Source organism: Sceloporus occidentalis, unplaced genomic scaffold (assembly GCF_023333645.1).
Source record: "Sceloporus occidentalis isolate IW3139 unplaced genomic scaffold, rSceOcc1.0.p SCAF_40, whole genome shotgun sequence".
In the NCBI taxonomy this organism is placed as follows: domain Eukaryota; kingdom Metazoa; phylum Chordata; class Lepidosauria; order Squamata; family Phrynosomatidae; genus Sceloporus; species Sceloporus occidentalis.
In genome coordinates, this window is record NW_028317020.1 from 7,221,649 (window position 1) to 7,249,505 (window position 27,857).

Genomic DNA, 27,857 nt, shown 5'->3' on the forward strand with positions numbered 1-27,857 from the left:
GTCAGTGTGCAGTGCTGGCTGCTTCCCGCAAGGGAAGGCTCCGGGTGGCCGGAGCCCAGAAGTTCCCAGGTATGGCAATCACATGCTAGCAAAAATCAGTGTTCAGCTTCCATTGACTAGAATGTTAACTCTACTGGGCATGCGTCACCCTTTCTCTATGCCTTATGTTTGTCACCCCATTTCCCTCTAGATTGTAAGCTTGCGAGCAGGGCTCTCTCCACCAAATGTATCGGTTTGTCTTAGTCTGTCAATTCTTGTCTTGTCATATCCCTTGAATTTATGTATTGTATTAAGCGCTGCGTAAACTGTTGGCGCTATATAAATAAAAGATAATAATAAATAATAATAATAAAAGGACCTCTTAAGAACTGTTTCTTGAAATAAAGCTCATACAATTCCTTCTCTTAACACTAGATGGCCTCACAGATCTTTTTATTATGTATGCTTTATAATGCATGAAAAGAGCGTTTTTTCTTAAATGAGAAAAATGCATTGTTTTGGACATGAACAAATGATCACATTGCAGACATACATTATAAAATGTCAAAATATATTTGCTCAACAGAACAAAGAAAACCAAAAAAAAATCATCTGATTATCTGTGCTAACATGATATCTAACCTACAAAATTCAGTAAGTAAAGAAAAATATATCTGATATGTTAGACTTTCAGTTAACCCCTTCAATCCCAGGGGTTTTTGGTACCTCAAAGCCCAGAGCAATTTTGCCATTTTTGGGGTATGTCGGTTTAGCGATGATTCTCTTTTCCTGTGAATAGTGTACCCATGTAAACTATATATTGTTTTTTCAAGGAGAGATAGAGCTTTCATTTGATACCATAGTTGGATGATTAGCTGAAAATTTAGAATGAGAAATTTAGTAAAAACTAGCGAAGATTAGAAAAATAAACTAATTTTTTTTTACATTTTCCCTCTGAATCCTCACAAAATTAGGTAAAGTGATGGAAAATCCCCTCCAAGTTTATCAATTCAGGTGTCCTGATTTCATAAATACCTAATTTATATAGATTTTCCAGACTTTCCCAGCACCAGGGAGCATACTATCAGGTGTACAATTTTGTATAATTTTTATGCCTATGGCTTAACGGGTTTGGGGGTTGTGAACGGGGGCAGGAGGGTTATACTGGCTAGATGTTATGCTAGGGCAACGGGATGTAAGGTTTTTTTAAGAATTTTTTTTATTATCTTTTTTTATATATATTTTTTACATTTTTTTTGATTTTAATTTTTTTTACATTTTTTGTATTTTTTTTTTACACAGTAATGGTTAGAGGTCCTCCTAGGGACCTCCTGAACATACCAGTGATGTCACAGTGACATCACAGCTCATATTATAATTTTTTTTAGTATTATTTATATTATTATTTTAATGATTTATTTAATATTATTTTTAAATGACTAACCTTTTTTTTTTCCAGCTTTTCTGTTACAGGCCGGGAGGGGGAGTGAGAGAGATGGTTTCTCACTCCCCTCCCCGCGATCCCCCTGCACCGATCACACTGTGATCTCTATGCAGGTCCTCACAGACCTGCATAGAGATCGCAGCGTCTCTGTGCCTCATCGGAGGGCAGGATATCCCCGCAGGGGATATCCTGTCCTCTGATGACCTTCCGGGTTACGTCAGCAGTGACGTAACCCGGAAGGGAATGCCCGATCGCGCGTTTGCAACTGCGCGATCGGGCAGTTTACCGGTAATAGCTTACCGGCTTTCATGCTGGAAGCTGTTACAGGCGATCGGACAGCAGAAAGCCGGCAAAGCCGGCTTCTGCTGTCAGTGGGGAGTCCAGGCTGTCAAACGACAGCCTGGTCTCCCATGCAGCGGCAGGGATGTGTCCCTGACGCTGCACGAAGGGCTGGACGTACCGGGACGTCCATAGGGGTTTCTTTGTGGGCGTTTTTTGGACGTCCCGGTACGTCTATAGGGGATTGAAGGGGTTAAAGGTGTAACTAGAAAACATGTTGGGGTAGTCTATGTGGATCGTTTGTCAGTTTGTATCAGTCAATATCCCAATTCTGAGTCCGCCTAGTATTTCCAAGTCTATTGTCTAGTATCCAGTGGCTTTTCCCATCTTTCTGTGATCAGAATGGGCAAACAAGCAAACTCCTTCTTGGGAAACTCCTTGGACAACATTCATGAAAAAGGGGTTAATTTCGAGTTGATGGCCTCTTTCTTGAAGACCTCTTTGTACAGCCTGAAACATCCAAGATACAGATGTTAAGGCAAAGTTTGGTTATACAACTATTATTTTTTAATCAAGGACACTCCACCCATTGGACATCAGACCACAGTGAATATAAGCTTCTTGTTTCTTCATGCATGTTTTCTCACATTAAGTCAAATTGGCAAAGACCATACAACCACTTGTTTGCACAACAGATGTAGAACCTCACATTATTCTTAATTCTTCAAATCAAAATAGTAGGAATAATATTTGTTCGGGTACTATATTAAAATGTTATGGCATATCTCTAACCTTTTGGGAGTCCAGTCTTGGGGGTGATTGGCTGGGGAAGCGTATAATGTGGCAGGCACTCACTTTGCCATTCATGCATGCTCTGTGAAAAGCGTCTGTGCACGCACAATAATCGGTAAGTTTTTGGGGTCCAAGAATAATTAAGTGTGAAGGGACAAAGTATCTTATATGGATAGCCTACAGATAATGTAACAGTAGCACTAGGTGTTTCTCTCATAAAAAATAAAAGCTCTCCTGGGAAGTCCTTGTCTCCTACCCACTTTAAATGACTTGTCTTCCACAGGGGGGTAACTAGAAACAACAGGGCCCTTGTGGGAATAGTGTCCTGGGGTCCCCAAACTTCGCCAAGCAACATGTCCCATTGTACCACCTTTGCTCTAAATAGATTGTGAGCACCACCTTTGCCTCAAACAGCTTGTGAATGCTTTTGCCCTCAGCTTGTCGGTACCCGCAAACAGCTTACCTGTGCTATCTTTGCCACAAAACAGCTGGTCTGTGCCACCATTACCCTCAAATGGCTTGTATGTGCCACCATTACCCTTAAACAACTTGTCTGTGACTGTGTCTTCTCTGACCCTTGCCTCCCCCTTCCAACATACACTCTAGCTCACATATGTAAAAACACTTACAGATACTTACTAACACACACACACATCCACTCTCAAACCACTTTTGTTAACACACACTCCATCACCCACCATTTACAAATCCATGGACACACACACACTAACACATCCATGTTCGCACACACAATTACACATCCATGCTCACACACACATGCAAACTAACACATCCATGTTCACACACACCATTACACATACATGCTCACACACACTTACACAACCATGCTCACACACACTTATACAACCATGCTCACACACTATTACACATCCATGCTCACACATTATTACACAACCATGCTCAAACACAATTACACATCCATACTCACACAAACAATTACCCATCAATACATAGACATTCATGATCACATAAATACAAACATACCCTCTCCCTTGTACTCTCACTTACCTCTCACCGCACCAGCTGCTTTCACACCATGGAGTCACATGATGTAACGTGACCCTGATACATTCCCTGTGCCAGTTCAAAATAACTTACAAAGGGCCCTTTCTAAACTATTTTGAACCAGTAGGAGGAGAAACAAGTGGTCGTAACCTGTAGTTACGCCACTAGTCTTACCTTATTAAAAGAAGGCTCAAAATTGAGATTGTTGCCATTAACAACATGGAGAATTGGAGAGGCGATGGCTTCTGTGAGGTTTAAGCCAAACCAAAGTTTATTCATTATGGCCTAAAAAAAAGTGTTACAGGTTACATACGTACATGCTTCTTTATACAGAAAGCCCCCACGATATGATGCAACAGTACAGAGTGCCAAACTTCCCTCTCACTGACAATATGCAATCAGGCCCAACATGACAAGAACTGACAGGCAAGTACAGAAAACTTATCAAACGCAGGTATGTCTTGTGCAAACACTGACTGTCAGCCTAAACAAACCAAGCTGGAAGGAGCAGTGCTAACCACGCAGAACACAGGCTGGTATAATACAGATAGAGCAAGTTCTTATTCTCATACATACACAGTATTGGAAGTTAATGTAAAGCATAGACAACATGATAGGTAAAATCAGTGCATTCAGGAAAAAAAAACAATATAACTGATTACAAAGCAAAAGTAAAAAATTAAAGCAGAGCTATTGTTGAGTTACACTATAAAAGGGACATGGATAGCACAAAAGAGGTAGTGTGTGAACCTTCATTTCAAGCATATGCACACACTGTGTCCTTGACCATATATCACTCAAAACTAAAGCCTGGACTGCTGTGGGTGCATACTATTTAAAATGCTAATGAATGGGAAACTGTTGTAATTCTGGTGCCAAATTTGAAGCAGTGAACATAGACATTAATTTGTTTCTCTGGTGCTTGTTCCAAATTTAGCACTAGAACCGCTCCATTTTATTACTTATAAATATGATAACCTGAAACAATATGAAATCCGCTGGGGAAACCAAGAAACACATACAATGCACGGTTTACAAGGGATCGGTCCTGTCAAACTAACCTGATCAGCTTTTATGAGGAGGTGAGCTCAAGACTGGATCGGGGTGAATCGCTGGATGTCGTATATCTTGATTTTTCCAAAGCATTTGATACGGTGCCACATAAAAGGCTGGTACATAAAATGAGAATGCTTGGGCTGGGAGAGAATGTGTGTATGTGGGTAAGTAACTGGCTCAGTGATAGGAAACAGAGGGTGGTTATTAATGGTACATACTCTGAGTGGGTTACTGTTGCTAGTGGGGTACCACAGGGGTCAGTTTTGGGTCCTATTCTTTTTAATATATTTATTAATGACCTTGTAGAGGGATTGTATAGTAAAGTATCAATCTTTGCAGACGATACTAAGCTCTGTAACGTGGTTAACACAATAGAGGACAGTGCACGATTACAAATGGATCTGCATAGGTTGGAGGCTTGGGCTGGGATGTGGCAGATGAGGTTCAACACAGATAAATGTAAGGTTATGCACATGGGGAAGAAAAATCCAGGCTGGGAATATGTATTAAATGGGAAAACACTGGGGACAACTGACATGGAAAAGGACTTAGGAGTTTTAGTTAACGGTAAATTTACCTGTAGCGACCAGTGTCAGGCAGCTGCTGCTAAAGCAAATAAAATCATGGGGTGCATCAAAAGGGGCATAGATGCCCACGACAAGGAAATAATTCTACCACTGTACAAGTCACTAGTCAGACCACACATGGAATACTGTGTACAGTACTGGGCACCAGTGTACAAGAAAGATATAGTGGAGCTGGAGAGTGTTCAAAGACGGGCAACCAGAGTAATAAGGGGAATGGGAGGACTACAGTAACCAGAAAGATTATCAGAATTAGGGTTATTTAGTTTGGAAAAAAGACGGCTTAGGGGGGATTTAATAACTATGTATAAATATATAAGGGGACAGTACAGAGATCACTCCCAGGACCTATTTATACCCAGGACTGTATCTATAACAAGGGGACATCCTCTACGGTTGGAGGAAAGAAGGTTTCTACACCAGCACAGACGGGGGTTCTTTACAGTAAGAGCGGTGAGATTATGGAACTCTCTGCCAGAGGAAGTGGTTATGGCAAACTCAATAAAAGAGTTCAAAAGGAGCCTGGACGTGTTTCTTGAAAGCAATAATATTACAAGTTATGGATATTAGATTAATAGGGACAGAACGTTGATCCAGGGATTTATTCTGATTGCCATATTTGGAGTCGGGAAGGAATTTTCCCCCTGGTATGGGGCAATTGGCATCTGCTTCATAAGGGTTTTTTTGCCTTCCTCTGGATCAACACAGTAGGGACACAATATGTATATAGGTTGAACTTGATGGACTTTGGTCTTTTTTCAACCTTATGAACTATGTTACTATGTTACTATGTTACACAGGGTGTGAGCCCTAAAACTAAAGACTGTAATGCTTGAAATGTAATAAAAAGTTAAGATGGGAACATTGTAGACAAGGGTGGCTTTTTCTTAAATAATTCCAAGGGATAAGTAAATTGTTGTACTCTCAATTCCTAAGATCTCATTTCTTAAAGAAGTGCTGAATTAAGGACTAGGGCTGGGGGGCACATAACATGACCCCACTCAGCCCACCAACTCTCGACTACAGTGGCCTGCACAGCTACTGCTATGCATCCATTGGTGGTACACCCAATAGGCCCACTGTCCAAAGGGGTGGTAGGCAACCTTTCAGTAGGCACTGGTACCCTCATGTTAAAGTCAGTTTAAAGTCAGTTTGCTCACAGATACATCATTACTTACTAATGCAGTAGCACTTGTGATCATACTTCCCCCAGACCCACCAATCACCAACTGAGACTTTGTGTTGTGAGACAGGAGGATGCTAGGAGACATGGAAGACGGTGGATGTTCCCCTAGGATACAAAGCATAAAAGTAATCAACAAGTGCTAATAAAGCACGACATCTAATGACGGTTAGTGCCAAATTGGTCTGTCTTGACATTCTTCTTACACAATCATGGGTCATATGCTGCAAATAGATTTAAATTACAAATAAGCATCTCACAATCTACCAACCACTTAGAGGTGACAAAGAAAGTTCTATCTCTCTGGTATTAATGCCCCACTTGATTACATAAAATGTTTCTGAATGTTTTCCCAAAAAGGGAATCAGGGTGAGTGCTGCATATCTGGTGGAACTGCCCTCATATATAGCTTGGAAAGGAACTTTTGTCTTCACCCAACGCAACCATCTAAACTAACACCTGAAATGACGCTATAACTTCTAAATTTTTTTTTTGCTTGCCATTTTTGTGGGTATTTGCCATACTAACATTTACAGATCACATGAATGATTATTTGTCTTGATGTTCTAGTTCAAAATTAAAATTAAACTACCCTTAATCTCAGAAATCAAAAGTTACAATCAGGCTCCACAACCCAGCACTGCCAGTATTGTTTGAACTGTTTGATGCTTATTTTGAGAATTAAAATACTGGCTCAGTTTTTTTTCATATGAAGCAGTACACTTGTTTTTTCTCTTCTTTTTTGTTGTATTACTATTTACATTGAAACTTTTCAATAACAAATAACATGGGGAGAAAGGCTGAAAAAAGGCTAGAAATAGGAGTATGGCAATACACAGAGCCGTAGCTAGATCTATTTGCACCCGAAGCAAGAATGAAAATTTTTTTTTTACAGAGGTTGTCCTTACACACTGCCTTTACACACTGCCTTTACTTACACCTGTCCATAAACACACATAAAACACATACACGCTGCCTTTACACCCACCTGCCCATTAACACCAATATACGCATAGACTGCCTTTACACACGACTGCCATAAACACACATATGCACATACACTGCCCTTACACCCACCTTACCATTAATACGCATATACACATAAAATGCCCTTACACACGACTTCCTTTACACATATAAACACACACAAGCTTACAAACATAAAAATACCTACACTGCCCTTACACACTGCTTTACACACACCTGTCCATAAATACACATACATGCTGCCTTTACACGCACCTGCCCATTAACACATTTATACACATACACTGCCCTTACAAAAGCCTGTCCATACACACGCGTATACACATACACTGCCCACACACTTCCCTGTCTTTACACACACACACACATATATACACACACTAGCTTACAAACACACAAATACCTACACTGCCCATACACACACACTGCCCACACACACACACACACTGCCGATGTACACACATATACACAGCCCTTATACCCCTTTCTCCCCATCTTTTAATTTTCTCATCTTCCATCATCTCCTATCTTCCATCCTGTGGTGGGAGCACGAGGTCTGTCACTCCAGGCCTCTGCTCCCTCATCACTATGCGCCGGCTATTGATGCAGAGCACTGAGGCGATGTCATATCCTGGCGCTCTGCATCATATCCCAGCGTGTAGTGATTAGGCAGAACGGAAGCAGAGGTCTAAATTGACAGACCTCGCGCTGCCTAATGTTGGGCCGGTTAGAGGGGGATTGTGATATCCCCAACCAGCCCTGCTCATCGGACACCTCCACCCCAGACCAGCACTGATGGTGCCTGGGTGCGCACTGCCCACGGGGGCGCCTGATGAGCAGGGCTGGTTGGGGAGAGAACAATCGTGCCGCTGCATGGGCAGTCCCCTGAAGACCGGCCCAGGGGAGGTGGCCTTTCCGCTCGCCCCCTCTATAGAATCATTACTGTTTTTTTAAGGGCTTTGTGGTGAATCACGGGGCCTTGTTGAGCTGATCCATGGACTACTTAATGAAAAGTAAAAGGTATAAGTGCTCAAAAAAGAGACAGAGACTGGAGAGAGACCAGGGTCGAGTATGCTCACCCTCATTGGGAGTCTGATTATTAGGATAAAAGGAGCAGAAATCTGCAAGCTGGTTATTAAATATGATCCCAGTGCTGGGAGAATACACCATAGAACCAAATCTGAAAGAGAAAGGACAATTAGCAACACTTATTTTCTGGGTTACATAATCAATGCATGTTTTATCTATATATATCTATATATATATATATATATCTCTCTCTATATATATAGATATATATATATCTATATATATATATATATCTTACATAAAATTAATTGAGCTGGTGACAGACACTGAGCTTCCATCACTGCTAATGACAGACAGATGAGATGTTCCATAAGTGTCCAAGTGTGGAACAGAGACATCATAATAACTTAGAGAGTTATTGCCAAAGGAACTAATCCGTCCACGTATGTTCTGCGCAAAGCTCTGGGAAAGCAGAGAGGCGGTAAACTGAAAAAAGAATACAAGAGTAGATGAACATATATTGATAGGAAAGGTAAATAATCACTTTTTATTTCAACTTTATGTATTTTTAACCATGTGTGACTGCATGAAATACAACAATCCTGCTGTAAGAGCAATTGTTTGGTGACATTTGTAGAAAAAGTATCAGTTGCATTGATTCAGTTCCTTGGTAAGCAATATAGCCATAAAAAAATTAGATAGGACATAGTGGCCGGCTAAGCAATATATGGCCATATAGTGTGACGGAATCCCTAATATGTTATGCCTTAGATTTTTTTTTTAATGGTATTCACTGGAAATGTGCTGAGTTCTTGCTGTGTTTTATGTTGTTGTGTGACCCTCCCATCACACACAAACCTCATTAATGTTCCGAGTTTTCAGAGATTCTACTAGTCTTGCCTTCTGCCCATTAGCAAATTTAAAAGCTTCTGCAATTTTGTGATAAGTCTCTATTCGGGCATTGTCATCCTCCAAGGAGTTTGCCGAAAAGTGATACCCTACAAAAAGTCAGATGCACCATATATTTTCATACTTTTTATTATAACAAAGAGCATACACCTGGCAACCCAATAAGTCTCTTGAACCTGAACATAGTTTCGACCTCAAGGCAGTTATGACCTGTGGATTATTAATAATTTACTGCAATGCATTGTTTTGACTTATTTTAACTGAGTTTTCTTATTTATTTTTTTAAAAATGTACATCTACACTGTAAGTTCCAACAAAAGCAGGATAAAGTTCACATTTTAGGCTGAAATTTTAAAGCTAAAACAACATTATGGCTGACTGCAACATAGCTACATTGAAAAGCTCATTCGCTCTATCGACCCAGCCTAGTTGGAAGCGCTGAAACTTTTGAGGGTGAATATTCATGTCTTCATTAAATTATTTAATTCCATCATTTTTTTGTAGATGTAGCTTATTCCATATAAATATTACAACATGGGAACATAATGGCCTCCGTTAATACTCATTTAAAATGCTAGAAATCATGATTCTGAGATAACTCAAAGTTCTTAAATACATTTTTGAAGGTACAACAATATCTCTAGATGGCCGAAAAAATGGCAGACTCAATGTCATTAGACTATGAACTATTAAACACATCAAAATCAAAATAACTGGATCAGTGCTACACATATTTTTTTAATTATCTCAATAATTCTGATATTAATAAAAAACATACATTAAGCTATTCGACATTTCCACTGATCAGAAAACAACCCATTACCACCAAAAACAAATGTTTGTGTTGCACAGTCAATCAATACCAAAGAGGGGATCTTTACACAAAAGGTTAACCCTACAAGAAAATATCTGAAACATTTTGCAATTGTATTTTAAGTCTACCATAGACTGCATGTCACTGTGGAACCAAGTTACTCGTGTTCCTTTAAATACTTGCAACATAAATTAAATGTGCCATTCAATTCTATCAGCTTTTGTGTTGCATTAGGTTGAACAAAAAACAGTAGCTGTGGGCAACAGAGCTGGCCCTGGGTTCACAGTGATGTCTTGTTCTCTTTTTCATTAATTTCCGAACTCTGCTGCCATTGCAAGTGTTGGTTTAACTCTTATATGGGTTTCACTGATAAGCTGAGTTACGTTTATTACTTATAAACTAAAATGCAATACAACTAAAGCATTCAATTGTTAATTGGATAATTACTATAATGGAGAAGACTTGCTGATCCAGTAACTGAGACACATAAAGACAACCAAGATATGCCATGCTGTCAACTGCCCTTCCAACTAAAGAACAATAATACTCTTTTTGGACATTCTAGTGAATAGGTAATTCATCATATTTTTCAATATTAGAGCAACTGTTCTATTAACCCTATAGGAAGCAGCTATATCTAGATGACTCCATCATTGGATAAGTCCCTCTAGAAACATTTTGGCAAATTTTATAACATGCATCAAGAGACTAGCAGCATTTTGGAACTTTGCCACAAAGGGTTTTAAAAATAACAAGCAGAGAGTAATGAAATCTTACCAGCAAGAATATTGAGGATGAAGCTGAGTAATGCACCCCCTGCTGGTGGAGGAGCCGTGTAAAAGGTATAGTCACCCAAAGACAGGTTTAGGGCTTTCACTATTTCCACTTTGTAATTTTTGAAGTCATCCAGGGTCAGACTGCTACCTAATATAGTAAAACAAATTTGAAAACTCATTAGAAAAGAAACCTATATAGACAGTTATGTGTACTGGCATGGGCATAATGTGCACCAACAATAAAAAAATCATGGTGCACTTTAGTAGTACATATGTTAAGGTGATTATATTTTGACTTCAAATCTTACTTGGTCTTGTCTTATGTCCAAGATACCCTTATGCCTATCCCGCGCATACCCAAATTCCCTTTTGTATTAACATGCCCCTTCTCCTGGAAATCTAGTCCACATATCCAAGCGTCTCATTGGAATCATATTTTCTTCCAGCCACACACTTGCTAACTATCCAACACCTACCTTACCATCAGAAAGCATCCTTTTGAGGAATTTGCCTATTTTACTTGCACTCATGGACAGAATGCATGACACAGAGGTCAAACGCTAAAATCAGATTTTTAATTTTCACATGCAGTTGCCTGACATTGGTTCATTTAACATGTGAAAAAAATAGCTTTTCGTCAGATACAAATATTTCGTTTATAAAATCCTCATCACCTTTTGTTTCTGTAAGTCCCATTGTTATGTTATATACTGCTTGTCATGTCCTGTTTACCCTTTGTACAATGCTGCAGAATATGATGGCGCTATATTAAACAATAAATAATAATATAAAATCTTAAGCGCCACACAAAGAATGAATGTGTGTCTTTATTTATTTAGTAGCAATCTTTCAGAGACAGAGCAGGAGACTGAAACTGCTGTTGTCTTTCCATCAAGTGGTATAGAATCTGCCAGAGAATGACCAACCAAAAGATATCAGATATCCAATTATTGGGGTAGTAAATTAGTATTCAGATTTGGAAACACTCACCTTGGGCCTGCAGGTCCTTTAGCATTTTCTCTGCTATGATACCCTGGTAGAAAGCGTCTGCTCCTTCATCTGCCACAGTACTCAGAGTTTGTCCAAGCTGGGTGAAATTCACAGCATCTCCATACTTCAACACTTCTCCGTCCTTACAAAACAGCTGGCTGAGAGACAGACACATCTTGATCCGTTTCATACAGAAATGTGCCTAATATGTGTTGGGTGACCACAATATCACTTATATATATACATGGAAAATTTAAGACCCCAATTCCTTAAATTGCAATACACAAGTAACCACCATACAGCACGCAGTGGGTTGTGATCTACAGACTATTTAGGTAGAGATTTACTCCAGGGTGCCAAGTAACCATCTTGCTGAATTAGCATTAAATACAATTTTAGTTAATATCCCCAAGGATAATTTTCTTTTCTGTCTGTGCATCATCATGTTTCAATGTCACATGATAAAAAACATTATATGAATCTCAATAGGATGCACCTCTGTAAGTGCCGGCAGGGTACACCTTACCTCTTACTTACCACACCGAGCTATTCTGAAGATGTTTTTTAATAAGGTTGTACTCCAGGTACTTGCTCAAGACTGGTTGAACTTTTACCCCTTCTTTTACCAGTTTAATTGTTGGTTCAAAAAGTGTTTTCCATGGTAAACGTCCATGTCTTTGGTGGGCTGCTTCATATCCCCTGAGCTCCCCAGGAACCCCAATCCATTGGACCCCTGTTACCCAATATAACAACAGATATTGTCAAATTGCATCAAAATCGACATGCACACAGAAAAGTATTGCTGTCAGAAATTATATCAGTGGAACAGATTTTGTGTTATTTTGAAGCATTAACTATATAAAATTTTGAAAAAACTTTCAAGACAAAATTAACCTAATAATTCAAATACGTATCTTTATTATTCTAAAAGAACTGCAGACCTAATCCAAGTGTTCACGGATTGCTTCCCTCATAAGCATTAGCTTTCCCCTTTGCTTACGTTGGTACCTTCCACTGTGTAGTGAGAATTTGTGCTGATGCCAGGACACCAGTAGATTCAGATCTAAACCCATATTAATGTGAGAAATGCACTAGGAATGCTTACTGGCCCATACTGGCCATCAGGCAAACTGGGCAAATAGCCAGTGGACAGGTGTCTTAGAGCACTGCAAAACTGTAAAAGCGTAGAATCTAGCTACATGTGTCCAGTGTGTCAGCCACTGGCCCTAATGTCCCAGAACCAATTTTAATCACCAGTCTGGACCTGGATGCCTACAATACTGTCAGTGACCTAGAGTGACCACTTCGGCCATGTTAACCAAGACACATCTCATTTTTGTATGTTGCTGACTAGCAACACGGTATGTATAACTGAGTAACAGATTCCATTCCATGAGTTTATACCTTCCACGACTGCAGAGCTACACTTAACATGTGCAGACCTGTAAAAATTTGATGTGTTCTTGAAACATGGCCGATGAAGCATGACTCTACTGTGCTCTTGCACAAAGTATTGAACATTCATGCCATACCTTGTTCTTTAAAAAGAGATTCATTCAATTAAACCTGGATTTGGGTCACGTTTACTAAGTAAGACACACTCACTCAGTCTTTAAATCACCTAATATCCCTCTTTTCTAGGGATTTTGGGTGGGCATGAGTCTATCACAGTGTTCTGCAATCCTATCCAATGTGTATAGTAAATATGTTTCTGAAATTGTTCTAAATGTCTAATTCAGTTACATAAAGTCCTAAACTATAAATAATGGGTCACAAATTCTGCACTACTGGCCACATGTCTAGCCACACTTAAAAGTAGAGCGTGGCATTTCAAATGTTGGCAGCTACGCTGAACAATTCTCGTAAAGTCTTGTAAAATTCAAAAACACATTCAAAAACACTTTTACGATAATTAGGAAATCACATTTTACTATAAATCCCAGTAAACATTTCTAATCCACAATTTATCAAAAATACATGTAATTCTCCTTTGAGTGCATGACCCATCTTATTTGCACACCAGTTGTTATTTACAAAGAGCAGCTCAGCAACCAATTTAAAGGTCCAGTGAGCAGGGGCAACTGATGGAATGAACAACTTTTCGATCCTTCTGCCAGAAATGCTTGTTAAGAGATTCCATCATTTTGTTATAATAATTGGAAACGATGTGGTAAGCAGAATTAGAAATACCATAAAGCTACTTATTTCACCACTGCATGCAATGCTCACCTAATTTCATGGAGCCACCTCTTGTACAATGCTCCATGAAGTCTGGGATGATCCTGCTGGGGACTCTTTCTCGAGCATTGATAACTTCGACTTTTCCTGGGGTTGAGAGACACATTAATGGGGACAGATCACTTCTCTACAATCCCCCTAAACCAAAAGATCGAATGCCCTTGAAACACAAATATACTATTGATTCCCTGACTGTACAAATGTCCTGTTTTAATTAACACATACCTGTGGAAGCATTGTATATGGTGAAGATAACACCTCCTCCAAGCCCCATGCTCTGAGGGTGCATTACCGAGGTGCACAGCAGGGCTGCAATAGCCCCATCCACAGGAGACCCACCTTGCTTTAATATATCTCTGTGTGAAGGAAGAACATTAGTCTATAATATCACTTTACATGTCACATGATAATAAGAAAACATTGTGAGAGTTCACTGCTGTATATGTCTAGTTAACTTACTAAGCCAAACAAGAACTCAGCAAAACCAAAGAAAATGATAATTGATGTTTTCTTCTTACTTGACAGGAGCTAAAATTCCAGCAACATTAAGCATAACTTAGCATTAAAATTGAACTTTGCAATGTAAAGTGAAGTTATTGTGAGAATGTGTAGAGCACAGCGAGGAAAGTTCACATGATTTACACAATCATAACAATAAACTTTTTTCAAGAAGAAGTTACTTTACCATGTACAGAATTATAAGAAATCCGGGGGTTTCATTCGTACTAGAAATAACGTGGCTTGTATGACTACAAGGACAAGAGCATTTCTACACCTTCAATTTCCCTTTTCTTAGTGTACTCACACAAATTATATACATTTTGTGGACAAATAGGGTTTTCTTGATAAACTGTATTAATCTATATAATTCCTCATTTAGTATGAAAAAATTATATAAACAGTGATTTTTATAGAAGTGTTACCTATAAATTGTACACAGTGCAAATGAGAAATAAACCCCCCACATTTATTGAGATACCACTCCTGAGTTTGGATACACCTCACATGCCCAGGATTTTCAGTTATTTTAGCAGTTATAGGGCATTTATTAAAAGGTGTGCATTTGTTTTAAGACTTTAATATTTTCAAAATTGTTACTCTGGGCCCCAACTCACAGATCTCAAAACCACTACCTGTTTCTAAAGCGTAGACAATCCAGGATATTGCACAATTGCCATTTTTACATAGTTAAGTGTATTCACTTCCCCGCTACCCTCATCCAAAACCAGTGGTCAAAAAAATTACAAAATGGTACAAGTTTTTTTCACTTTTTATTTTTACACTTTTAAAACGTTTTAAATATTTTTTTTAATAAATATATATTTTTTTAAAATATTGTTTGTATATTTTGTTGTACTTCTCACTAGATATACATATGGTCCTAGTTTACCTACCACGTATATTGGGTTTGTATTCCAAATTGGGGTTGTTACATCTAGCATTGTGTGCAATTGTTGTATTGTTATTTTTTTCTTTTTAGACAAAACATTAATTGAACTCTCTATTTTGTTAAGTGTGTCAATGGTGGCTACACATTGTTCTTTTTATTGGATCTACATTGATTATCTTATGTCACATTTGTCGCACAATTGCATTTTAAGTTGAGACACGCTGTATACTTCTATATACATTTATATATAGAAAGCCTTAAAAACCTTGTTAATTACAGATTTAATACTATATTCATAATAACATCTATATCCACACAGTCATTGCCAGACATGAGTAGTTTCAGAAAATTAACTCCTCTATCATCGGACATTACATAGTACACATAGACGCACAATCACACGCAGTAAGTTTCTTACACTGAGCTTAAGTGAAGAAGAGACTTGGCCAATCAGGAGAGGCTTCTGAACTCTCAGCCAATCAGAATTGAGAAGTCTCTCCTGATTGGTGGAAGCATCCTTCACTCAGAGCTCTCATTCACTCGCTCAGACGCCTCCGTGCAGGCACACTAACGATTGGCCCCGCCCCTTTCATTATGAATCCTCCCCCCTGCCTCCAGTGATGTCAATGAAGGCAGAGAGTCGTTCAAAGATTAGGATCTTACAGGGATCCGAATCTTACAGTGATCCGGATCACTGTAAGATCCGGATCACTGTAAGATCCGGATCACTGTAAGATCCGGATCACTGTAAGATCCGGATCATTGTAAGATCCGGATCTTTGAACGACTCTCTTCCTTCATTGGCATTCTAATCATTCAGAGAATGTCACCATACTGTTATAAATAATACATTAATAATCACTGCCCCCAGGATTTACATTCCCCTTTACCTGCAACTGCACCTTAAGCTAACTTTATTAAATTAACCCTCACCATTAAATTAACCCTAAACACCCCATCAACCATGACTGCCCCTAAAATTAACCCTTAACACCCCATCAACCATGACTGCCCCTAAAATTAACCCTTAACACCCCATTAACCATAACTGCCCCCAAATTAACCCTAAACACCCCATTAAGCATAACTGCCCCCAAATTAACCCTAAACACCCCATTAAGCATAAATGCCCCTAAATTAACACTAAAGACCCCATTAAGCATAACTGCCCCCAAATTAACCCTAAACACCTCATTAAGCATAACTGCCCCTAAATTAACACTAAAGACCCCATTAAGCATAACTACCCCCAAATTAACCCTAAACACCTCATTAAGCATAACTGCCCCTAAATTAACACTAAAGACCCCATTAAGCATAACTGCGCCCAAATTAACCCTAAACACCTCATTAAGCATTACTGCCCCTAAATTAACACTAAAGACCCCATTAAGCATAGCTGCCCCTAAATTATTCCTAAACACCCCATTAAGCATAACTGCCCCCAAATTAACACTAAAGACCCCATCAACCATACCAATTTATTAGGCAATTTATCTGGAGTACATGCAATTAATTTAGGGGCAGTTATGGTTAATGGAGTATTTAGGGTTAATTTCAGGGGCCGTTATGGTTAATGGGGTCTTTAGGGTTAATTTCAGGGGCCGTTATGGTTAATGGGATCTTTACGGTTAATTTCAGGGGCAGTTATGGTTGATGGGGTATAAGGGTTAATTTTATGCTGATGACTGAGGGTTAATTTAATTAATTTAATAAAGTTAAATGTAGGTGCAGTTATAGGTAAAGGGGGGCAAACTCAGGGGAATCTAAATCCTGGGGGCAGTGTGAACATTATTAATGTATTTATTTATAAAAGTATGGTATCAGTAATATTCTCTGTAAGATCCGGATCCCTGTAAGATTCGGATCCCTGTAAGATTCAAATCATTCGACTCTTCGGATCATTCGACTCTTCGGATCATTCGACTCTTCGGATCATTCGACTCTTCGGATCATTCGACTCTTCGGATCATTCGACTCTTTGAACGACTCTCTGACTCTATGAGTCATCGTTCCTGTGTGAATTAATGAGCTGTAACCTGACCCCGGAGTCTGTGTCTGAGTGCTCTGCAGATGACTCACAGCTCTAGGATCAGGTTACAGCTGCATGATTCACAGACTGAACCGCTACAAATGAATCGTTCAGTCTAGTGAACCGATTCATCCGGATCACTAAAAAGAACCGGATCAAATGAACGATTCGTTCATGATCCGGACACCACTATCAGAGGCTGGCTGGGACTCAAGACAGAAAGCCCCGCTTTGGCAAAGGGTGAGAGCGGAGGCTTGACCATTTTGATGAAGCGAAACCTTCTCTGTGCTCCGTGCTCCAGGTGTTATGTTATATTTTTTATTATACATTCTATATTTTGAATAAGAAGCTAACTTCAGCAGCTACAGCATGGTACCACTGCTTCAGAAAAAAAACCATATTCGCAGAACTATTGTATAATAGCACAAACATATAATTGATCAGGGATGATCATAACACAATAATAATGCCTTGCAGTCTGCACTTACCTTCCAATGCTAGAACAGACAGCAGAATCTGCAGCAACAGCTCCATGCAGGAAGCCCCCATAGCACCCAGTTCTCTGAGGCCTCAGTACAAGTAAGAGGGTGACTGTGACTCCAAGGAGGACCACTATCACACAGGATACCAGAAAACACCACACACCACGAGAGGCAGCCATCCTGCCAGGACCTCTTCTCTGACTGTCCCCGCTTCTAAAAGAAACTTTATCTTTAAAACTGATATGATCCTTGGGTTTGGATAGGTTCTGTCATAGTTTACCCATCCAACTTTGTTTTCTGCACGCCTCTCCTTACATATCCCTTTTTCAGTTATATGATCTTGTGCTAGCTGACAGCCCTCACGGCTCCTCTTATCCACTCAGTGCATGTGTCACATGCTTATCATTTACACCAGGTTTTCATGTGACTGTTAAGAGAATAGCAAACTGTCTCCCCCACTCTATCCTCTCCACTCCCCTTCTGGCACTGATAGTACATGGAATGGGGGCATGTCCAAACTTGGTGAGACCTCTCCTCTGTCTTAATGTCTGCAATACAGTGTTCCGTGCAAAATCTACACATGCATGGAGTAAACGATCAATAAACACAAAAAATATAATGAAATCAATAACATTGGGAAATGATGGTAGTTTCCCAACCAAAACAAAGTACCATTAAAGTATTAATCCTAAAACGTCATCACTGCTTCTCATTAGACCAGAGCATCTGTAATGTGTTTTGTGCTTTAGCCAGAAATACCACATTAAAAACATTTGTCCTCATCCCAACCACTGAAATTAAGGTTAAACCATTTGATAAAGAAGCACAACAAACATAACATAACACCATTTAAGATATAATAATTAAAAAAAATACATCCTTCACTTTTTTTTTGCATGAAGGAGGTCACAAATCAAGTACTTATGAGGTCCACACCAGCAATGAAAGCAGCTCAATTCTTTATTTGTAGTAACACTTACTGTAATTAGTGCTCTAGCACCTATTTAACCACTAGAGGTGTCGGGCATGGCAGAATTCCTAGCATGTAACTTGATTTTTGCTGGGCCTGACATTGGCGACAACATGTAACTGCCATGAGAGTAAAATGTTAAAAATGTAAGAGCTCAGTGTTTTCTCACAATTACTTACCAGGAACCAACAGCCATTTCTAGGTTCTAAAAAGATCTGGCAAAATGCGCTACATTAATTGTGAAATGTGCCACACAATTAAAAAAAAGCAAAATAAATATTCCCAAAGCCTTAAATATTCAGCTGCTTTTCAATTTACTAATAAGGTTATATCAAAGCTGTGCCACTTGTATTGTGGGCCATCTGCAGGAAGTCTGTCACCTTCCTTTGCAGCTGGAAGGGGGCAGTTGACATTAGATCTAACACCTAGTCACTCTGATACTGTACGCTGACATTCACTCACAGCTTTTCTTCTACCTCCCTCGTCACAGTTCTCCCTCCCTTTCTCACCTACCCTTCCTCGTCTTGCCTCTCATCGAGGCTTTATGTTCAGTGCAGCTTGCTTGCTCTTTAGAGCTTCTACATTTCTACTGTGGACTCATGTAATGTATGTTAACATGAGCCTGCCGGGCACGTTGCTTACCTGGAGTGATCCTTTTCTGAGTGCTGGAGGGTGAGTGACTGGATCACTGTGTCAGTGGGCTACAGTAAACAGCTTCTAACTTTGGCTGCCAAAAGGGTAGTTTAATGGGACTTTAACACACTATTCACAAGGATCTTCTGACGTCTACTAATTGCTACCAGTTGTAAATTCTGTCCTCAATCATTTTTATATAAACTGAATTTACATGTGCAACTGAGGGGAAATTTATTTTACTAGTTCAATCAGTTCCCACTAATTGTTAAGTGTTTAACGTTTATTTGAATTAGTGCTTAATCTTCAAAGGAATTTGATCTCATTTAGAAAAGCAGCTTTCTTATAAATTCCACACAGCTTAACAGATCAGCCTCTTAGACACACAAGTGCCAGTCCTAGACACAGTTTGGGTATAGACAGTGCAGTAGTTTTATACGATCAGGGCATCTCAGGGCTGGTTTAAAGATCTGTACTGGCAGACCTCATTTATGTTCATTGTGTTTTCTTCTCTTCAAATCCTGCAGGGCCCATTAGCATGGGATTGGTCTTGCTCCATGCGGCCACTCACTGGTCATATACCCTGCCAATTGGCACCCTAGGTGTTTGCTTATTGGGGAACTGGCCCTTCTTTGTTGGTGCTTTTTTCATAGAGTCTGTTCTTTGCCATGTGTCCCTTATCCATTTTTCCAGTGTTTGAAGTACTCTTGTAGAAAAAAAAATATAGTTACAAAATAGAAATCAGGAAACATGCAAAGAGATGGTCCCAGGGCAAATGGTAATTCTAAAGTTTGCACAGTCTAGAGCTGCCTCCTTCATATTCTATACAGGGATTTTATTTAATATGACTAGACAGTCCTTAAATGATGCACAAGAACCTTCCCAGCTCTACCTGGTTCTACAGAGTAAATCATACTCTTTCCCAATAGGGACATCACGGCAGGTGGAACCCTACTTCACTAAATAGATGTTCAGTTAATAATAGGTCAAACCTCCCAGGTGTACACATTTAAAGAAAGAAATCGTGAAAAAAAACCTGAAGGATATCACTTTTTATAATTCCAGAAAGGTTTCATGTTTCATAATATCAAAGATGTCAACATATTCTGGTCAATCATTTTATTGACGCATTTTTTGATATTAAGATGATATAATCAGTATTGGTGATTTTTGTAAGCAATATTCAAGTAATGAATTAGATTTGGTGGATAATTTAAACATTCATTTAGAGATTGACATCAATAATTTATAGATGCAAACATTATGATTAGGATTTTTGACAATTACACCAACAGCTACAGGGATAGACTGGGGATGATGTACATACAGCAGAGGTTGGATACACATCCAAGTATGCCTTATCCATAGATATGCAGACTTGGTGTGGCCAGTCTTGGCCTCCGCATTTTATTCCAGTTCTGCCTTTTACTGCCTGTTCCCAGTGGACCCAATTATGAACTTCTATAGATGTATAAACAAGAAAGTCTATTGGAACCAAAGGCGAAAATAAAATGCTAGCCTATACATTTCTAACCTATATAATTCTATACAGCATTTTAAGTTCAAGTTGATGTAAAATAAATTAGTACTGCAATATGAAATAATATCTTTTTACTGGACAAACATTTCATTTTAAGGACGAGCTTTTGAAAGTATCAACCTTTCAAGTCAAAAGCAAAACTAACCACAACACATCTAAGTTAGTATGAAAAGGATGTGGAGGGATATGGGAACTAAGAGGGAATAAGACATGATCTTTAAACACAGTGAAGGGTGTTAAATGAGGCTGTATAAATTGTGTATTCTTGAAGTTCCTCTTCAGTGCTTTTGTTTTGAGGTTCTCAATGGAGTAGTATTTCTGGGTGAAGAAGGTTTGCGATTGAGAGGAGAGAATGAGACAAAGAGATACAAATTAGAAAAGAAGAGGAAACAGAAAGAAGAGAAGAGAGACAAAAGACAGAGATGAGAGACAGGAGGCATGAGAAAAGGTGGAAGAGAGACAAGAAAGAAAATAGCACAATCATAGGAGGGAAGAGAAATAGAAGGATGGGATGAAAGAAAATAAGAGCATAGAGAGGAGAGACACACAATTACTGTATATAATAGCACAAATTTACCAAATTATGATCTGTCAGAATCAGAGATTCTTTTTTTTTTTTGTTTTTTTTTTTTTTTGTTTTTTTTAATAAATTTTTTTATTCAGATCCGAATGAACAGGGCAAATACAGCAAGAAACATCGGTACAGACTCCAAGACATTCGTTAAAATGTTACAGAGTACATCATCCCGAGGATGAAAAAGTGGACATTAGTAAGTCGTGGTAAACACAGAAACCTTGGAAATCGTAGGATGTATAAGCCGTACCAATGTAAAGAGTAGGATCTGAGATTTTGCTGTTTATGTATAACAAGTGAGCAGCGTTAGGAAGAAGGCCGATAAAGACGTGATGATAACGCCTCTATTGATGCAGATAAAGTGCTCACAGAAGGAAAAAAGAAAAATAAATAAAAATTCAACAAGAACCTAAAACATAAGGTACATTCCAACAGAACATATATAATGGCACAATTAAGTACGTGATGCAGGTCCGAAAGGAACGGAGATCTAGAGAGCAGCGGAATGCACACAGGCGACATAGTCGCAGAGGACATCGAAGGGAGAAAAAGATCCCCAATACGCGTACATCGAGTGGTAAGACTCGGCATGTGCAATGGTGAAAGTTGGTCAGGCGCGGCCGATGTATGTGTGGGCAGAGAGACACGGTATAGTATGGATGCAGAGAATGTTAAGGGGCAGTTAGCGCCCTGGTGTCATAATGGAGCCATGGCGTCCAGACCCTTTGGAATTGCAGTGGCGTGTGTGAGGCGTTGTGAGACATCTTTTCCAGGACACTGTGATGGTCAATAATCGAAATTACTTCCGTGAGTAGTGGGGGAGAGTTGGCTTTCCAACGTCTCGCAATGCATAATTTCGTAGCCAGGAAAAAATGTATTATCAGTTTGCGTTTGGAGGTAGGGAGAGGGTCTGGAAACATATGGAGAAGAGCGGTTTCAGGACTGGGCTCCAGACGGATGCGGAGAACAGAGTGTATGGTGGAAAATATCTGAAGCCATAGAGGTACCAACAGCGGGCACGACCACCACATATGGAGCATGGTGCCCTCCTGACCACAACCTCTCCAACAGGATTTAGGGTAATTAGCGATCATGTGGGATAATCGAGATGGTGTTAGATACCAACGGCAGCTCACCTTTTTCTGCAATTCTAAGTGGTTCAAACAATGGGATACACCTCTCATCATCGTTTCCGATTCCAGCCAGGAATCAGATGGGAAAGTTTGGTTCAGTTCTCTCTCCCAGGCTCGCATATGTGGGAGTTTGTCGGCGTAGAAACTAGAAATTAACAAAGAATACCAACGGGAGATTGCTCCTTTTATCTCTGGAGCCGAGCGGAACAAGGAGAGAATAGGTTGCAGTTCGTATTGGGATGGTGCCATCGGGGAAGTAGAAGATGTAAGGACATGTCGTATTTGCAAATACTTGAAAAAGTCGCGATGCGAAATGTCGTGTGTTTGAGTGAGATGTGCAAAGGGTCTCAGGCTACCATTATGGTACAGGTCACCCAGAGTTCGCAGGGTCGGGCGCCGCCAGCTGGAGATATGCAAATCAGGGACCATGAGGTCAAGTATCTCTAAGGGGGTGAAGGGAAAGAGTCGAGCCAAGGAGGGAAATCGTCGCAAATGTCTGGACCAAATTGTGAGCATATATGAGGTAGTGGGGGGAAGCGGGGGCAACGGAGGATGTAATGTACGTTTGGTCCACAGAAGTTGTGGAATGGAGTGAGGGGAGGTATAAGCATTCTCATGGGCGATCCAGGCTGGTGCATTGGAGGAGGCATGAAACATCAAGATCGGAGATAGAATACATGCCTCATGATATGATTTGATGTGTGGTATCCCTAGCCCACCACAAAGTCTGGGAGAGAATCTAGTGTTGTTTGCCACGCGTGATTTGCCTTTAAGTCTAGTAAAGTCTATGAAGTATGATTGTACGGAGTGCAGTAGAGAGGGGGGGGGTTGGATAGGGACAGTGCGTAGAACGTATAAGAGTTTAGGGAGTGCAGTCATTTTTAGCGCGTTGATACGTCCTAGCCACGATAGTTCGTAGCTCCGCCAACGCAATATGTCCAGTTTGACTTGTCGCCAAACAGAAAGTAAGTTATGAGTGTTAAGGGATTCTACGGTTTTGGTCAATTGGATGCCCAGATAGGTTAGGGAGGTTGACTGCCAATCAAAAGAGTAAAGTGTGGAGAGGGTTCGCGTTTGGGATGGGTCTATGTTAAGGCATAGGGCTTGTGTTTTGGAAATGTTGAGCTTATGGTAGGAGACCGCCGCATAAATATCAAACTGGCGTAGAAGCGCAGGTAAGGAAACCATGGGTGAGGTGATAGAGGCCAATACGTCGTCGGCAAAGAGACCGAGGGTACAAGGGGGACCGGAGCCCATAGGGAAGCCTGATATAAGAGGGTCCATACGAATATGCTCTGCTAGGGGTTCGAGTGCGAGTGCATAAAGGAGGGGGGATAAAGGGCATCCCTGCCTGGTTCCGTTTGTGATTGGGAATGGGCGAGACAGGAAGCCTAACATAGAGATACAGGCTGATGGAGAGGTGTAAAGGGCTAAGACGGCTTGAATGAATAGGGGGGGAAGGCCAAATTTATTGAGGGCCGCTGCTAGAAATTGCCAATGGAGCCTATCAAAGGCTTTTTCTGCGTCGAATGATACTAATAGTGTGGGGAGTTTGCGGCGATTAGCTGCCCAGATCACATTGATGAATTTCCGGGTATTGTCAGAGGGCTGTCTCCCTGTGACAAAACCCACTTGATCGGTATGTAATAGGGATGGGAGAAGAGGACTTAATCTGTTGGCAAGAATTTTAGCGTAAATTTTAACGTCATTATTGAGAAGGGAGATGGGTCTATAACTAGAGCAAGTGTCTGTGGGCTTATTGGGTTTGGGTATTGTAACAACATGGGCACGTAGGTTTTCTGAGGGAATTAAGCCAGAGGACATATAAGAGCGGAAGAGGGTCAACATAAAAGGGCCTAATGTGGAGAGATAAGTGCGGTAATAGAAGGAAGTGAACCCATCGGGGCCTGGGGTAGAATTTTTCCCGAGTTGGGCTACTGCTCTTTCGATTTCGCGGAGTTCTATGGGAGTGTTGATGCTCTCTGCTACATCTGGGGATATGGAAGGGAGGGTGACTGTGGAAAGGTAAGAAGTGATGTCAGCGGGCGTGGGATGAGGAGATGTTGGCGTGTTTTGGAGGTTGTATAGGTGAGTGTAGAAGTCCGCGAAAACCTCTACCATTTGAGCTGGATTAGAGATTTTTCGTCCGGTCCGATCACGTATGTGTGGGGGTCTAGACAGAGCCAGGACGTGGCGTAATTTACGGGCTAGGAGAGTGTCTGCCTTGTTGCCTTTGGCATAGAATTTCTGTTTAAGCTTCATAAGCATGTAGGAAGTGCGTTGGGAGTTAAGGTCGGCCAGTTGAAGCCGGAGACGTTTGATCTGAGCGAGGAGAGAGTCTGTGGGGCATAGTTTATTAGTTGTTTCCAGGTCATAAAGTTTGAGGAGAAGGGTGTCTCGAGAAAGTGCGGCTTGTTTCTTGACATGAGAGGCCAGGCTAATGAGTCTACCTCGTATGACCACCTTATGGGCATTCCAGAGGGTGGTGATAGAGACGTCAGGAGACTGATTTTCTTGAAAATATTGTGTGAGATGGGAGTGAATTTGCGATTTATGAGCGTCAGAATGTAAGAGTGTGTCATTAAGTCTCCAGGAGCCTTTGCCTGCTATTGGGTGGTCCAGTTTTATTGTGAGTACTATTGGGGCATGATCAGACCAGGAAATAGTGCCTATACGGCAGGAAAGTGTCAACTGAAGGGAGAGCTTGTCTAAAAAAAAATAGTCCAAACGGGAGTATGATTTGTGTGGATTGGAGAAAAAGGTATAGTCCCTATCGGAAGGGTGAAAAACACGCCATGAGTCGAAGAGTCGATGTAAGTGGAGCAGATTTGTTAAGTCGCGGCCCAGGCGTAGAGAGTGGTGCGTGTGGGGAGAGTTGCGGGGTTTGAGGGTGTCCAAGGGGGGTGCAGAGCGGCATTAAGGTCGCCACATAGGAGAAGTTGGCCTTTCGTATGTCGGTCGAGTTTTTCTAAGAAGGAGCGAAAAAAGGTCAGTTGGCCAGAGTTTGGAGCATAGAATGTGGCAATTGTATACTCAACAGAATTAATAGTGCAATTAAGGATGACATACCTCCCCCGTGGGTCCAGGAGCTTATGAGTGAGTGTAAATAAGAGGCGTCTGGAAATGAGAACGGAGACTCCAGCTTTTTTAGAACAAGCCATGGAGTGAAATTGTGTGGGGAAGAACTTTGAATAAAGAAACGGGTTGGGAGATTTCTTTAAATGCGTTTCTTGTACACAGAGTATGTCTGCTTTTGAAGATTTAGCTTCCTCCCACAAAAGATGACGCTTGTGGGGAGAATTAAGGCCCTTAGCATTTAGGGACAAGACATTAAGACTGGCCATGTGGACAAGTCAGGAAATTGAAGGTGAAGCCAAGGCGGATTGGATGTACGCTCAGGACCCACAGGAAAGGCATACAGAAGGACAACATAAATAAGGAAAGGAGAGTATAAAGTGAATCTCATAGAGGTGAGCTGCGCCTGACCAGTGTGTTGTGTGCCATTGGTGTGATGCAATAAAGAAAACAAAAACAAAAAAGAACTATACATATAACAAATTAACATGAGAAAACAAAAACAAAGGAATTCACGAGTCAGTGTGAGTGCCAGCGCTGTGGGTAGCACTAAAGGGTCGGGGGGAGAGAGCCGTTATCGGGCCCGAGAACTAAGGCGAGTGGACATGAGGAATAAAATGTGTAGGGTAAGGCTCCCCATCAGAGGTAAACACAGTAGGTACAGTTTTAGAGCTGGCAAGGCACTTAGCTGAGCGGTGAAGGGATAGAGTCCCGGAACGGAAGACACGATCGAAGGCAAACGATCCACCATACAGTTATGTGCCGCGTAGCAGTCTTGCAGGGAGACGGGGAATCAGCCGAATCCGGGATCGAGCACTATCTAGCGCTGTAGGTACGCAGGGCAGGTGGGAGAAGGAGCCGGTGGAAGTTCAAGCGCAGGAGAGTCCCAGGTTGCGAAGATGGAGTGTTGCTAGGAGGCAAGCGATGGAAGACACAGATGCTCGGTATTATCACGGTTTCGTTTGGGTCGTCCACGTTCTGTGGAGTTTTTTTGGCGATGAAGAGCGATGAGGCGAGGTGGTTAAAGATGAAGTGCAGGGCGTTTGGTCTGAGTGAAGACCCCAGGAGGCGAGCAGAGTGAGCCCGTCTGCAGGCGATGTAACGGTGGATGTGGAACCGTCCTTATGGATGTAGAGGCGAACCGGGTAGCCCCATCGGTAGGAGATCTGTCGAGATCTTAGGATGGATGTGATGGGAGCAAAGAGCCGTCGCCGTTGGAGAGTGAGCTGCGAGAGATCCGTTAGGAGTAAGATATCTCGAAATGGTTCGGGTAGCTCTGGTTTGCGGCGTGCAGCCTGCATGATTTTGTCTTTGATATCAAAGTAATGGATCCGGGTCAAGACGTCACGAGGTAAGTTGGATTTGACTGATTTGGGTCTGGCGACCCGGTGAAGGCGATCTAGCCTGACAGGTGAAGAGGATTCATCAGCCAAGAGAGATTGGAAGAGGTTTTGAACAAATTGAGGCAGGTCTGCCGTAGAGATTTCTTCCGGGATGCCTCTCAGCCGAATATTATTGCGGCGGGACCGATCCTCGAGGTCCATGACCTTAGTGCGGAGATCATCCAGCTCTGCTTGTACAGTGGTGTACCCGTCGGAAAGAGCGTTATGGGCTTCTGCAAAGTCGTCCATCTTCCTCTCTAGGTGATCAGTGCGTTCACCTATGTCGTCGATGTCTTTGCGGAGAGAGGATGCAATCTCTTGAAAATCCCGTTTGAGCTGTTCCCTCATGTCTTGAAGCAGGGATTTGAGGATTTGAGAGGTGAGCTGCTGATCATCCTGGTCGTCTGGGGTAGGATATGATAAGTGTGTGGCTGGTGAGGGTGGATCCGACCTGGATGGTGAGTGCGGACCCTGGGAAGCCTCGGAGTCTTCATCTGGTGCACGTGGTAGGCCGCTGTCTCGGGATGACTGCTTTTTCCGGGTTTTAGGTTCAAAAAAAC

General features: G+C 41.0%; 1 protein-coding gene across 1 annotated transcript; it reads right to left on the reverse strand.

The window, feature by feature from the left end:
- Nucleotides 1-2,065: 2,065 nt before the first annotated feature.
- LOC149290308 (glutathione hydrolase 5 proenzyme-like) lies at nt 2,066-25,108 on the reverse strand. Its single transcript, XM_089489480.1, has 15 exons — nt 24,336-25,108; nt 22,844-22,985; nt 21,958-22,051; nt 17,997-18,120; nt 14,312-14,442; nt 14,078-14,173; nt 12,386-12,581; nt 11,849-12,006; nt 10,860-11,006; nt 9,218-9,357; nt 8,658-8,845; nt 8,410-8,510; nt 6,339-6,451; nt 3,695-3,805; nt 2,066-2,212 (listed from the first exon to the last, which is right to left on the reverse strand). The coding sequence occupies exons 1-15, from the start codon at nt 25,106-25,108 to the stop codon at nt 2,066-2,068; spliced, it is 2,661 nt and encodes an 886-aa protein (XP_089345606.1).
- Between the last annotated feature and the right edge of the window lie 2,749 nt (nt 25,109-27,857).

Excerpts from the sequence above, each read along its gene's own strand:
- LOC149290308 (XM_089489480.1), bottom strand. The coding sequence starts at position 25,108 with ATGCTTATGAAGCTTAAACAGAAATTCTATGCCAAAGGCAACAAGGCA. Across the intron at positions 14,443-17,996 it reads GTCTGTTCTAGCATTGGAAG|AGATATATTAAAGCAAGGTG; the intron begins GTAAGTGCAGAC and ends TCCTTCACACAG. Across the intron at positions 2,213-3,694 it reads TTGAGCCTTCTTTTAATAAG|GCTGTACAAAGAGGTCTTCA; the intron begins GTAAGACTAGTG and ends TGGATGTTTCAG.